At 37.2% G+C, this 13810-nt stretch overlaps 1 protein-coding gene across 1 annotated transcript; it reads right to left on the bottom strand.

Annotated features, from left to right (window-relative positions):
• Positions 1 to 4416: 4416 nt before the first annotated feature.
• Positions 4417 to 12429, bottom strand: LOC149115875 (uncharacterized). The gene is made up of 7 exons (XM_089285295.1): positions 12194 to 12429; positions 9552 to 9798; positions 8653 to 8797; positions 8129 to 8293; positions 6855 to 7091; positions 6221 to 6342; positions 4417 to 5704 (listed from the first exon to the last, which is right to left on the bottom strand). The coding sequence occupies exons 1-7, from the start codon at positions 12252 to 12254 to the stop codon at positions 5527 to 5529; spliced, it is 1155 nt and encodes a 384-aa protein (XP_089141421.1). The 5' UTR covers positions 12255 to 12429; the 3' UTR covers positions 4417 to 5526.
• Between the last annotated feature and the right edge of the window lie 1381 nt (positions 12430 to 13810).

Genomic DNA, 13810 nt, shown 5'->3' with positions numbered 1-13810 from the left:
CCTTCAAGGTAGGAGGATCCCCTCCAAAAATGGCCGTTAGTCACTAATTTATGCTTATTTAATTAGCTTGATTTTGTATTTCTACAACAAGAAAGGCCATGTGAAAATGAAATCAACTGGATCTTGTTCAATCAACTGTTCCTATGTTATCATTCTTAAAGCACAGATATTCATTTGAACTAGACAATTTGCTTTCTCTCCTTGGCTCCATCTAAAGTAAGCTGCATATTTCGTAGTGTTGTGAATAGCCTTTAATTGATAGCAAATATCTGCACTGGGCAACAGCAAATATACATTATTCTAACATGGATAGTTAGAGTAATCACTTAAGTTCTCAAAAAAGGCATAAAATGTTTGGGGACTTCCATATTTTTTCTGTGTTGGCATATTGTTTACATAGGAGCTTACGATTTTTGGCCATTTCGTGAACATTCACTAAAACACAAAAGCCTTCTTTTTCTGGAACACAGGGATAAATTTGAAATGATAAATTTTTATATATTAGGCGTCGTGGTTCACCTTCTCCAGGCAAGAGAGAATTTGGTCATTTCACACTGTTGTTTTGCAGAGCCCCGGCACGGTCAATAAATGTACTGAGGAGCTTAGCAACGACGACGACGACGCCAAGGGCAATGCCTAGTAAAAAACGAATTAGTATTTTACAAGCGAAATTCGCGATTGTCTAGATCTGTTCGGTACGCCAATGGCTCTTAAAACGTGCTTAAGCTAAATATGCAATGACGGCGTTCAATTTCAAATGAAAATACGAAAAATCAGCCGTCGTCGTCCACGTTCGGTAGACGACGTAGAAAGTGGTCATTTCACGTTGCTGTTTTGCAGAGGACGGCAAAGAAATCTACAAAGATTTATAACGCACGTGCACAGCTATTGTTCTGTTCATTTAACCTTTTGTTTAGTGACGTTCTCGTTGCCGTCGTAGTCCTAGGTTTGCTTAAGCTCCCTAATAAGAATTACAAAGCACGTCTACAGCCACTGTCCGTTTCATTAAATCTTTTGTCTAGCAACGTTCCCGTTGCCGTAGTGGTTTTCTTAAACTCCCTAACGTTAAGCGTGTTCACAATTACCAGCCAGTAACTCCACCAGGCGAAAACTTGGTACCTGTAAGTCAAGAAACAATGAAACAATGAAACAATGTCACCAGCCGTTCAGTCACCTGTTCACCTTCAACGCCTTTGTGAGGAGCGGTGAGCAGATGAAACAGGTTCTTCTTCCGTTAATCGTCATCGCATTTTAGTATCGTGGTGCCACAACTTGATGGGGGAGTTTTTCCGACTTTTGTGGCAAAACGTCAACGCATATAGAAAAGACAAATAGCGCTTCAAAATAGTCCAAACAAACGGTCTTTCGGTGAAAGAAAATACTAATGCTTCAGAATGCACTTCTAAGAATAACTCGATCCTCGCATTCGCTTTCGGGATTTATGGATGAACTTTGCAAGCCTTGTGAACGTCTAAAACTTCCTGCAGTTATCAGAAACACCGCTACCGACAGAAACCGCCCGATTGTTTACATCTGATGATCCTGGAAGCTGATTTACACTTGTGTTAAAGCGGAGGAATTTTTTTGATGAGAACTGTGACGGAGTTCAATATTTCGGTAATTGTTGCGGTGACTAAGAGGATAACTTATAAGTTTCTTCGTGGTGTTCTGCTCAGGATGCATGACAGATCTGCCGATGGTGTTTTCACTTAGCGATTTTAGCTTAACTTTGATTGTTTTTCACTAGTGTTCGCCAAGGCTACCGGCTGGTAAGTCAAAAACGACTTCTATATAAATTTTATTAAGGAAAAATCTCTAAACTTTTATCTACGCGGAACTAAATTTACTTTCTCTTACTGCTTTTAGTTGGCTTTCATCGTTTTAATGCACTTGAACTTTCAGAGCCGGGCTATTCCTAATTTGCATAATCCATAATCGGCCCGTAGGCATTACGGCTGCTAATGACCGCTCATATCTCGCTCTTAGCCAATCAGAGCGCGTGTTACATCGGCCACAAGCCAAAGCCATATGATAAATAAAATTAAACTATCTACAGCAGGAAAATTAAGTTATGTACATTGAACAGCGAATTCTCCCCGATTACTTTACAGTACTTTATCTCACTGGTGGTGGTTAGTGGCAAGGACACCTCGCTTGCATGGTGGCGAGTTCCTTTAGTGGTGGCGTACCTCACTGGTGGCGAGGTGACTGGATACCATCTAATTCCGCCTTTTAGGAATGTGCACTTTCTCAATAGCTCGTGCCATACTTACGGGTTTTTTTTTTTTTTTTTTCCAAACTTGCTTTGCAATGTTTATTCACTAACAAATAAAGAAGCCTAAGCCGTGTATTACTTAAGCAATAGACCACTCTTTCTATAAACCACGCAGGATGTTGGGACAACACGAGAAAAGCTTGTAAATCGAAAACCTTTTCGAGTGTTTTCCCAACATCCCAAGTGGCTTATTGCGTCGGTAAACCCATAGAGAGAGTGGTCTATCGCTTTTATAAAATAACTATGGAAAAATAAGTCTGTCAATGAGAGGAAAATTTGTTGTACTTTCGTCATCAAGTTGCTTATTCCCATCAAATTCATGAGATGACACGACAAACCAATCACAGCGACTGAAGGAATGAAAACACAGCCTCCGCGCCGGACACGAAATCCGCAGAACAAAGCGACGAAAACAACTCACCCTAAGAAAGTTTTAAATAAAGGAAAGGAAAAGGTTATCAGTGAAAGGCAATAAGCATATTAATTAACTCAAAAGTATTCTGATGGGGAAATGCAGGGATTCGTAAGTGGAATCGGTCATCACGAAAGTAAAAGGCTGTACGAAAAGTGTGCAAGTAGTCCGAACTTCATGTGCTTGGCGAAGCGATTAAACGAAGTGTTTAACGATAACTTTCCAAAGTTTTGCGAATGGAATAAAGGTTAGTAACAAAAACGAGTCCGAAATTTATTCAGAATTTACTTATGCTGAAGGCTATGAAGTCCGTGTTTCTCTGTATTTTGCTGAATGAAAACTATTGCTTGAAAGCTAAGCTTATGGAAATCATATTCATTTATCGTGTAATGCATGCATGCATTGAGTTAAAACTCGAAATTTCCGATATAAAAAATCTTTTCCCTGTTTTTTTGACAACCCAAATTGATCAGTCAAGCCCAGCTGACTTCGTCCTCCACAGACCGAGGAAAGCACCGAAATAAGTGTTTAAACCTTCCTTAATCTTAATCTCAAGCGTAACCGGAGTCGGCGTAAAAGTCTTTTTTTTTTCTTATTTATTTATTCATGAAAAAAACACTTACTGCACAATAAAACGTGCAAATTCCACGCAAAAAGAAAACTACGGCACTTTGAGGACTACAATAGATACAGAAATAAATTAATGCTAAGCGCTACTGATTAGAAATTTGAAAACAACATTGACACAAAGTAAGTAAAATGATTTGTCCTATTGAGAGGTTGGTGGTGGCAAAATTTCTGGCACAGAATCTCTTTAATATAAAGCATTTCCATTTCTCATTAAAGAGCTTGGCAGTTTCGTTTTTTATTGCGGTGTACCTCTCAGTCATTATGTTTTCTCAAAGTTGTATCTTAAACACTGAGAAGAGTAAAGATCGTTCATTTAGGTTACTTTTATAACTGAAGTATCTTGCCACCAACAAAGCCAAGCTTAATCGTCGATGGTGCTTGAGTGAGATTGTAAGTCCGTATAAAATTGTTTAGTCTGGTGACTTGCGACCACCAGTCAAAAAATTCATTCCAAAATAAAGCTACATGGGAGCACTTTAAAAACATATGCTGGATTGTATGCTGTTCACTTTTACATAGATAGCATAAATCATCAGCTATTATGTTGGCTCTTTTAAGTTTGTCTTCAGTGTAGATGATATTGTGGTTTATCTTGAATTGAAACATTATTAACTTTGTATTTTCCGTAATAGAAAAAGCCCATTTATATAACTTTTGGATTTCAGAAGGCTCCACTCCGTAACTAATAATTCGGTTTTCATTGGTTGAAATTTGTTCTTAACAATTATTTTGTGCAGAGTAGCGTTGGAAAGATTTTCTTCATTGTCGTACCAGTTCTGTTTCAAAGTTTGCCTCTGTCTACCATGCAGTTGTTGAAATTTTCCATTCATTTTCAATTGCACTGAGAAGGCCGTAGTATACAGTGAAACTAGATTTAACTTTGAAAAGGTTAGCAAATTCTTGATACGTTAGGGATTTTCCGCTATTAGGGTTTAAGAGGTGTTTAACTTTTGTAACACCCGCCTTGTGCCATGATTCATAAAATATTGGCTTAGTTGCAATTTTTATTTCATGGTTGTTCCATATTATGGCATCGTATGGATTTGTTTTTTCTTGATCTATTTGATCTATTTCAGCTTTGATTTTTTTTTTTTAATCATTTCCCAACAATTTAGAATTTCTGAATAGAAACAAGGAATGCTGTTTAAATTGAGTTCTTTGGTTTTATAACTGCATGATAGTAAGAACTTAAAACCGCCTAGGTGTCGAGTCATGTAATTTGGGATGATTTTCCATGGCCCATCTACCTCTGTATTAAATCTTCTCACCCATGAAGCTTTCAAGGCTTTATTCATCGACTCGAACTCACTCATTTTTAATCCACACATATTCCTGTCTCCAATTAATGTATTTATTTTAATTTTATGTGGTTTGTTATCCCATATAAAATCCAATATGGTTTTATCAACCCTTTTGCTGAAATTTCCAGGTAATGACAAAACTGAAGCACTGTATATTAGTTTAGACAACCCGAGTGACTTGACCATGTTGATTATCCCAAGCAGAGTCAGTTTCCTCCTTTTCCAGAAATTAAGGATTTTTTCCAAATCTTCTAGTTTCTTATCAAAATTAAGACTTTCACATTTGCTTATATCGTTGGGGAAGTGGATACCTAAAGCATAAACAGAACTTTCTGGCCAGCGAAAATCGCATGGTGTGTCCTTCCTTGTTGCCCAGGGGCTAAAAAGTTTTGCCGTGGAAAAAAAAAATAAATAAATAAACCTTTATATGACGACCAACTTCTGGTCCTGTTTTTCCTTGCAAATTTCCTTGTATATGTTGAATGAAAATATATTCGTGTTATTGATATCTCAGCCAGTGAAAGGCAAAACTGTTCATTACATTTGTTATCGCTAGAGTTCCGAGTTCTCTAGTTCCCGCGTAGAGCTGCCATAGATCGGGAACCGTGATTACCGGTACAATAGAACATAGGTTTAGCAACTCTATTGACCAATCAGAGCGTAAGTAGTATCTCATTTATTTTATAATGGATAATAAATATCATGGAATAACTCAGATAAATGCCTGGAAAGTCAGTATTAATTCTTCCATATTGAAAGAGCCTGATTGATTTACCCCCTCCCTCTCAGAAATGAAGTTGTTATTTGCATTATAATTGAAAAAACCATTCATCTGCTATGTCTTTAATAAGACTATATTCTTGTATTTTGTCTCACCAAGTAAGATAGCCGAAGAAGACGTTTTCGTTTTAGTAGGAGCAATCATGCTGGCAATCAATCACATTACTAAAGTCTTTACATTGTCTGTCGTCGTCTCCGCAAACAGTTATCCATCTGGCATCCTTTACAGGTTCTGAATGCAGTCGCTTGGATCCCTGATCGAATGTAAGTTTCGTGGGAAAATACTCAGCTTTCACAACACCATTTCTGAAAAATTGAGATGACCTTTCAAAATTATGACTCATAACTTTACTACGAAAATGTGCTCTTCTCCGTCACTGTTTGTGCATCTTGAAAAGTTTGTGCATCTTTCTAGTTTGTTGTTTGTAATCCGTGTCAATCTTCTCCATCCTTAACCATCCTTGTTTCTTTATGGTTTATTATCATCTCTTTAGTGTTTTTCTATATTAGTAAGCTACCATTTTCAGGTTTCCTTCAATTTAATGGTAATTTTGTAGGTGGGCAAAATAACTCAAAATACCGTGACTGAGCTCCTTCAAATGAGGCGAAATATACCAGAGAATTCTGCATAGTTAAACACAATTTCAAATGCTTACTTATTCTCTGCGTGACGACAAAAAAAATAACAAAGCAACCATTAGTAGTCCGAAGGCGCCCTATCAGAATAAAGGTAATGCAGTTTTTGAAACTTGAGGGAAGAGGTATTTAGAAACTACTACAGCTTATTTGAAAGCAATGTTGCTTCTTGAGTCTGATATGTACCTCGAAACAGTAACTTTCAACATCTGGTTTAATTTCAGCTTTTCTAGGTTTCCATAGGTGAAGTATTCGTAAGAATCAATCAGAGGAAGATTTGGTTTCATACCCATTCTGCCATACAAATTCTAGAAAAAGAAAACAAGAAAAATTGTATGCCTGTTTTGGTAAATAATTGTGCAATTTTTTAAAAGTACTCCTGTTATTAACAAAGGAAGCTATCTATTGTTTTCTGTAAGTATTAACACTGACAGCTGATCCCCGTTGGCAAGAACTCGGAATCAGTTTCATTTCTGAGATAGCTTGATGTATAACTGACCTACTGTTTTTTCTCTCATTTTTCAATACCAAGGTTAAACAGTCATTTCTTTCCTCGCATTGGCTTGATTGACAAATCTGTTCTTAGCAATATGGGGGAGGTTGTTCACCTTTAACCAAGTCCTATCTTCCATGAGTCTCCTGCAGCTCATTGGACGAGCCCAGAGCGTCTGACCATTAGTCATAGATCACATAGGTCAAATATCATACTTGCTAAAATAATCTCTTACACGTTTATACAAAGCTTTACGTGTACCATCACTTCTTTCCAATGATTATTTTATCGCTAAAGTTTGATAAGATGGTATTTTAATGTTTTTACCGGCATGTTTCCACCCATTGGTCGCATCGGAGGGAACAGAAAATTTCCCAAACTGTACGCAACAAGTTTGTTGTCTTTGGTCATCCAATGAGGCTGTAGCACGTGCGGATGTGATCCAATGATGACTTGTACTCCAAGAGACATCAGGTGCTCAGTTATATGAAGCTGGTAAGGAAGTGGTCCTCGGATAAATTCTTCACCCCAGTGCATAAAAACTACAATGATGTCCACGTTAGCCTTGGAGAAATAACTCATCATGTTAGTAGCTTTCGAAAAGTTTGTGGATTAAAATTTGCAAAGCTTGTAAATAGGTTAAAGGCACTTCCAAGAATAACATGCTAGATTTGTATTCTCCTAAGGGTTAAGTTAATTTTACGCCAAGGCCAGAAGACGTTTTTGTTTTCGAGTGCGTTTAACTCACAAAGCCATCGTTATGATTAAAATATAATTAAAACGCTTTTATATAATCAGCATTCCTTTCCACCCACGAGGAAACATATGGCGTCCACCAGTACCAGAGAACAGACACGGGTTTTTCCAATGTCTTGACCCTCTTCCAGGAGCAACACGCTCGTTTCAACTTCCGAGACATGGACAGTAACATGCACGCAAAAGCTTTTTGTCAGGCGACTTATAAGTAAGGAAAACCTCATCCCACGTTTTAACACTAATAAATCAATAAATTGATTGACTGACTCACGGACTGACTGACTGTCTGATTGACTGACTGAATGACTGACTGACCGACCGACTGACCGACCGACTGACTGACTGCCGTGATTGATTGATTGATTGATTGATTGATTGATTGATTGGTTCAATGATTCATTCATTCATTCATTCATTCATTCATTCATTCATTCATTCATTTTTCCCGTCCTGCTTTCCTCTCTTCTTGTAAGAGGTAGTTATTCCCCCAAATATAATCCACTTCACCCCTAAAACTCCCAGAACAACAATTTTGTATCTCCTCGATCAGTAACCCGTAACAGAATGTTGTTACTCGTGTAAATCTCAATTAGTGAAGAAACAGAAAAAGGCACGGGTGTTAACTTACTTCGATGTATACAAGAGAGAACGTTTTGGAGAAACGGGGGTCTAAGTACAGTACTTTCGAATCAGCCATTCTCAAGTGTTTGCTTCAGGCTGAAACATCTGTGTACAAACTACGTGCAAATGACCACATAACAAGCAACTGCTTGCTTTATACTTGCTGCTGTAATAATAATAATAATAATAATAATAATAATAATAATAATATACTTGCGTTGAACCTTCTTTAGCTTCCTGATGTCTCTTGTGGCAATGTCATCTCGATAAACAGCAGGACCAGACTTATACAGCCTTCTCATTACAGTGCAGTTTGGGAAATCAGGTACGTGGTCACAGTAGCCAAGAAATCCGATACTTATACCTTTTCGTTTTAGAATAAGAGGTTCCTATAACAACAGAATAAAGAAGGACAAAAACGGACCCAGTTAAGCACAATAAACAGTTTGATGATTCGATACATTTCTGACAGCACATATGGCAATAGTTTCACATTTTAAAGTACAATTATGGCTAATGACGAGTCACCTGACGTGTAAGAGGTACAAACCGTTCTGTTCAGGAATAAGCCTTTCCTAAAAATGCAATAATACTTTTCAACCTGCAATTTAAGCTTCGTATTCAGGATGTACGCATTTACCCGTATCTTCACATTGAAGAGTATTATGGTATTTTAGGAACGAACTATTCAACAAAAGTAACTGGAGAACAAGCAAAAGAAAACTTTTAGAGATTACCCCCACTATACCTGAGAAGAGTCGTACTCTCCAAAAGTGATACCAAAATATTTTATCCCTTCCTTCTGGAGAACTCCAACGGTATAATTCGCGCCTTCAGAGCCAAAATCGTTGAAATGATTGTTAGCGACTGTGACAGCATCAAATCCCGCAAAACTGTAACAAAAAGAAAATTTTTTATTTAAAGTATGGCTGAGAGAGACCCCGCCGATATTAAAATTATTGGACTAGCTAGGTTGAGCAAAACATCGTGATTTGTCAATGGCGAGCAGATCGAATAATTGATCGGCGAAACTGACAAATCTCGATATTTTACGATAAGCGTGTTCAATAATTGTTTTATCATTCGATCACCAAGTTTTTTCATATTTAAGTCGCTCTCTGACAGTTCAGGGAAACGATCTGCCATTTTTTGCACAAGAGCGTGTTTACAACTACGCATGAGCAGAATACTATTTGCAGCAAAACACATTTAGACGGTATTACGCATGAGCAGACCACTATTTGTAGGCAGTTATTTGCAGGTCACGTGGTGGGTTCTTGGCCAATGAAAAAGGAAACAAAGTATGGAATGGTATTTTTGATGTGGAAGAGCAAGTAAAACAATCTACACTAGCTTGTGTCGAATGTGAAAAACTGATAATAAACAAATAATGAAACACACAAAACTATAGTCACAATACAATATTTTACGGTTCACACGTCTTCCACCGATTACATTGTTTACAGCAACTTAAAGAAAAGAAAATTAACTCATTACAGTACCAGTTCATAAACTATAATAATATTCATATTAAGACTGAAAGGAGTAAACAAGGAGACAAAGCAAAACAAAAAAAAACAAATTTAAAGGGGACAAACTGAATTAGCAGCTACTCTTATACAATTATCTCGCGATCCGTTAATTTACCTTAACGCTGACGCGGCCTTGGGACTGGAATCAAGTATTATCAACCTCTTTCTATCTTTGAACTTGTGGGGATAAACATCTTTGTCGACAAAGGGACACTCCAGATTTCCAACTGAAATATCGGCTTGTCTGATGTATGTTGCCACTTCATTAAACGTGTCATTATATGTGTGATGTTTCCGTTCCACGTAGTATTTCACCGGGCCAGAAAAGGAGATATCACCCACAAACAGTAGAGATACGTGATCTACAAGTCAGATTAATATGATGAAATAAATTACTTCAGTGTTTAATATTATCCCGAAGGGTTTTAGAAAGAAATTTATGGAAGCAATGTTGACAAAAATCAGTTCAGTTTTGTCTCAGTCACTGTTTATTCTTCTTTCTCTTGAGGCCCACATACCGCAGCGCTCCTAGTACATGTATTTGTCATCACTATTCTATTACAAACATTACAGTTATACTTCTCCGACGAAACGTAATAGTACTTGGAGCAGTTCATTGTGCACCATGGACGTTTCTACATGTCGTTGGTCGTTTTGTCAACCACTACCCTTGGCAATTTCAAGTGCAAAATACGTCTCCAACCGAGTCGCATTGCGTGGCACAATTTTACAGATTGATACCGTCAGCACATCATTTATTATTAAAGCGTTGAACATTTTCGCAACCTATCACTCTCACACAAAGTATTTGGCTGCTTAAGGGAAACAATTCTCCGGCTCATAAGTTATGAGCACAATCCTGAAAACCAAACACTAGAACCCTTCAATACCTGTACTAAAGGCTTCTTAGAGTCTATATCGATATCGTACATCCCCTCCAGTATTAGATATTTCCAGTTTTGTCCTTTGTTGCCATGAGAGGAACAGTTGAAATAATCAAGTCTTTCGTAGCTGATATCGTGGGGAGTTAAGGTGGCTGAACACAGTTTTTGATACCTGTGTTTCATTCACCTTTTTCTCTAAAACCCTTGATCCCTCGGTCGTCAAAAATAGCACCAAGCTAGTTAACAACACAAACTTTGGTTTTTTTATGGTTAAGCTGACGCATGTGCCGTTGCCATGGCAACATGAATAAATATAAACAGGCCTTTAAAATCGGTTTTCTTTATTTGCAGAAAATCTAGTCATTAGATTTTCGTTAAGATTTGCATGCAACAAGCTTGTAACGATTCTCACAAGTTAACACCATTTTGCTGATAATTTAACAGAGAGATCTTCAATTATCCCTTGTTGAAGGTTCACTGGAATATCTAGAATTTCCTTTGTCAAAGTTCAATTATTTTTAGTACTCCAGTTACTTATTTCCTAAAGTATTTTCGTGCCAAATTTCGTGAAATTCTAATGAGTGGTTCTCGAGAAATAGGTGTATTTCCGAGAGTGCAATTTTCATTCAATCGCAATTTTTTGACTTACTACGCATGCGTTGCATTTAACTGGGTTCTTTCGGTAAGAAAGAAAAAGCTGAGAATTGCTGGGTCCTTTGCATCGTTACCTTTTCTAACATATCTTTGAAATAAAAGACTAAAGCCATCAATACGCTGCGTTCAGTTATAAAGAAAAATAGCACAGATACTGCGGGTGTTGAGTAAATAAAATGATCGCTCTATTGACGGCACGTTTGTTTTTTGCAATCCTTGAGCGCGCGCTGAATTGCATCAGCAGAAGCGCGTGCGAAACTGTGTTCGGCCACCTTAATGATACCTTAAGCCGGTCATATTACAAACATCTTATCATAATAATATAAATCATTTCTATGCCTGGAATGGTAGAAACTTAAAAAGGCTTAACCTTTTTTGACAATAACTTCTCACGCACGTGGAAATAAAAAATAATAATTGATTTACTTCTCGACGAAATTATCATTAAAAAAACTAAGAAAATTACATTATTTTGTGTTAAAATAACAGAGAATGCCTTCTTTTTTTATACCTTCTCAGTACTTCCATTTTAATTTAAATCAATCAATCAACTAATACTTAGCTTAAATCCGGTTTTTGGTAAGTCGATCTACCTAACTGTTCACAGCTTAGACTTAATTCATAATTTATGATCATGATTTGTTTTTAGGATACGCTAGGCGCGAAGGAATTACGAAACAAGTACCAGTAGAAGAATCAACAGCAAAGCGAGATTTGGACAAACAAAAAATCAATAATAAAAAAACTACTTGGTATCGATATCAAAAATATCAGAACTTCACTGCAATCGAAACCTCATAGACAAAAAAAAAAATCAGCAAAAAAACATGGAGAGCGTGGTTCATCTCCTTCTTTCACCCATCTTTATATTGATGCGTATAACCAGCCACATGCAGTAGTTAGATAATAAGGAATAAACCTCTCCACGGCAAAATTCGTACGTTTATGTTTATGCCAGAAATTCCCGAAAAATTTCCTAACAAAATTAAGCACTGAAGCAGAGCCAGGCCCGCAAAGTGCGGTAATAATTAACATTTTGGCACAATTCTACTTTCACTGTATAACTGTCAAATTTAGAAATTTTAACTTTTGGAAGTGACGCGTTTTGAGCTTTTACACCACTCCAACCAGACACTCAACAAATGGTGTGAGCAATTCGAGTAAAATTGAGGTGAAATTTTGCACAAACCTTACAAGACACAGAACATAGGGTGCTTACCTTTATTTCCAGTAACAGCGCAAGGCAACATTGACATCAGAAAGTAAACGAACAAATTCATTACGAATAGCTGACAGATAAGTCCCTATTTCCCCTCTATCCTTTGTCTTGTAAGTCAACCAGTATGTGTGTTGGTGATCTCTCACGCCGTTGACAGCGAAGAAGAAGCAGACAAAATTTCACCGTTGACGAACACGCTTCTTTCATGAAATTTCTGAAATGTGACAGTAATCATAAAGGGGCGTGTTAAAATCGTCCAAGCGTTTTAACGTTGCGTTTACCTTTAGAGGTGTCTCGCGTCCAAACGATTTAACTGTAGATACCTAAACCCCCATATCAAATTAAACCTTATAGAGCTGGCTATCAAACTATACCAAGAATTCTGAAATAAAATGAATCGTCGAATTTTTCAGGACCTCTAAATGCGAGCGCCCGAATTAGTTCGGTAATTTGTTCGTTTGCCCTAATAATAAACTTAATTTAGAGAGGGTGATACTAGACCCAAAAAAATGACTTAGAGCAAATCAAAATCAGTATAACAATGCTAAAAAGTCTAAAAATGTAAAAGAACTGCACGAAAGGTGAATTTTGTAAATGAAAACAAGAAAATTTTAAAATTGGAAAAATATGCCTATAAAAACACGCTTGCATTCCTTGCATACATTTATTTGTAAAAATTAGCAATTTTGGAATCGGTCATTTCCCGGAGTTTGCGATGGATTCTTACAAAACTTCGCATTTTTACTAAATTCATCATAAAAAAACTTATCTATGGAAGTGGAATTCTGTTTATACAGTCCAACCCCTATTACATACGCGGCTAACCCTATTAGGTGACCAGTAATTTATGTCCCGATGAGAGCCTTTCTATTGTTTTCATCTCTATTAAGCGGTCAACCCCCTTTTTAAGCGGCCGCTATGCATTTGGTGGCCGTTTAACAGGGGTTGAACTGTTTGAAAAATACGAGAAATTGTCGATATTGCGTGATATTGTCGAAATAGTCTATTGTGCGCGGATAAAATTCAAATAAAGTCGCGAATTTAGCAGCATCACTAATAACTGTTTAAGTCAGCGCGGGCATCCTCCACCTCCCCCTAATTAATTATGAATTCCAAACCTCCTATGTCAGCTGATAAGCTCACTGACGTAGACTGAGCATTAGTCTTAACTGATAGACTTACGAAAGCCGGCGAAAGGAAAGACTGAAGATCAAAGCTTGAAACTGTATCAGAAAAAGAATTTCTCTCGCCTATTTGCCAGTGAAAATTCTGTTATGAATGGGTGATTTGCATGATGGCGTCATTTGACTACAACTACCAGAATCTTTCACTATTTCTGTTTCTTATGCTAATTAGGGCTATTGTTATTTCAACCCCCCTGGGAATTCAAAATTTAAATAATAAAGAAAAAACGAAATGAATTCTGGTAGTTTTAGTCAAATGACAACAACGTGCAAATCTGCTCTTTGATCATTTTTTATTTGCTTTTGATAACTTGTGCGCCGTCACTACCTAGAGAAGTAGGAGCCCTTTATTGGCTTTCGTGTGGTTCTCGAAAATAATCAGTTTGACTGCATTGAACCAAACATTTGGAGAACGATCAAGGATTTTTAATCA

The sequence above is a fragment of the Orbicella faveolata genome, unplaced genomic scaffold (genome assembly GCF_042242905.1).
Source record: "Orbicella faveolata isolate gen_17 unplaced genomic scaffold, um_ofav_v1 contig_13, whole genome shotgun sequence".
In the NCBI taxonomy this organism is placed as follows: domain Eukaryota; kingdom Metazoa; phylum Cnidaria; class Anthozoa; order Scleractinia; family Merulinidae; genus Orbicella; species Orbicella faveolata.
Note: the sequence above shows the minus strand (reverse complement) of the source record. Positions and strands in the feature narration are given on the sequence as shown.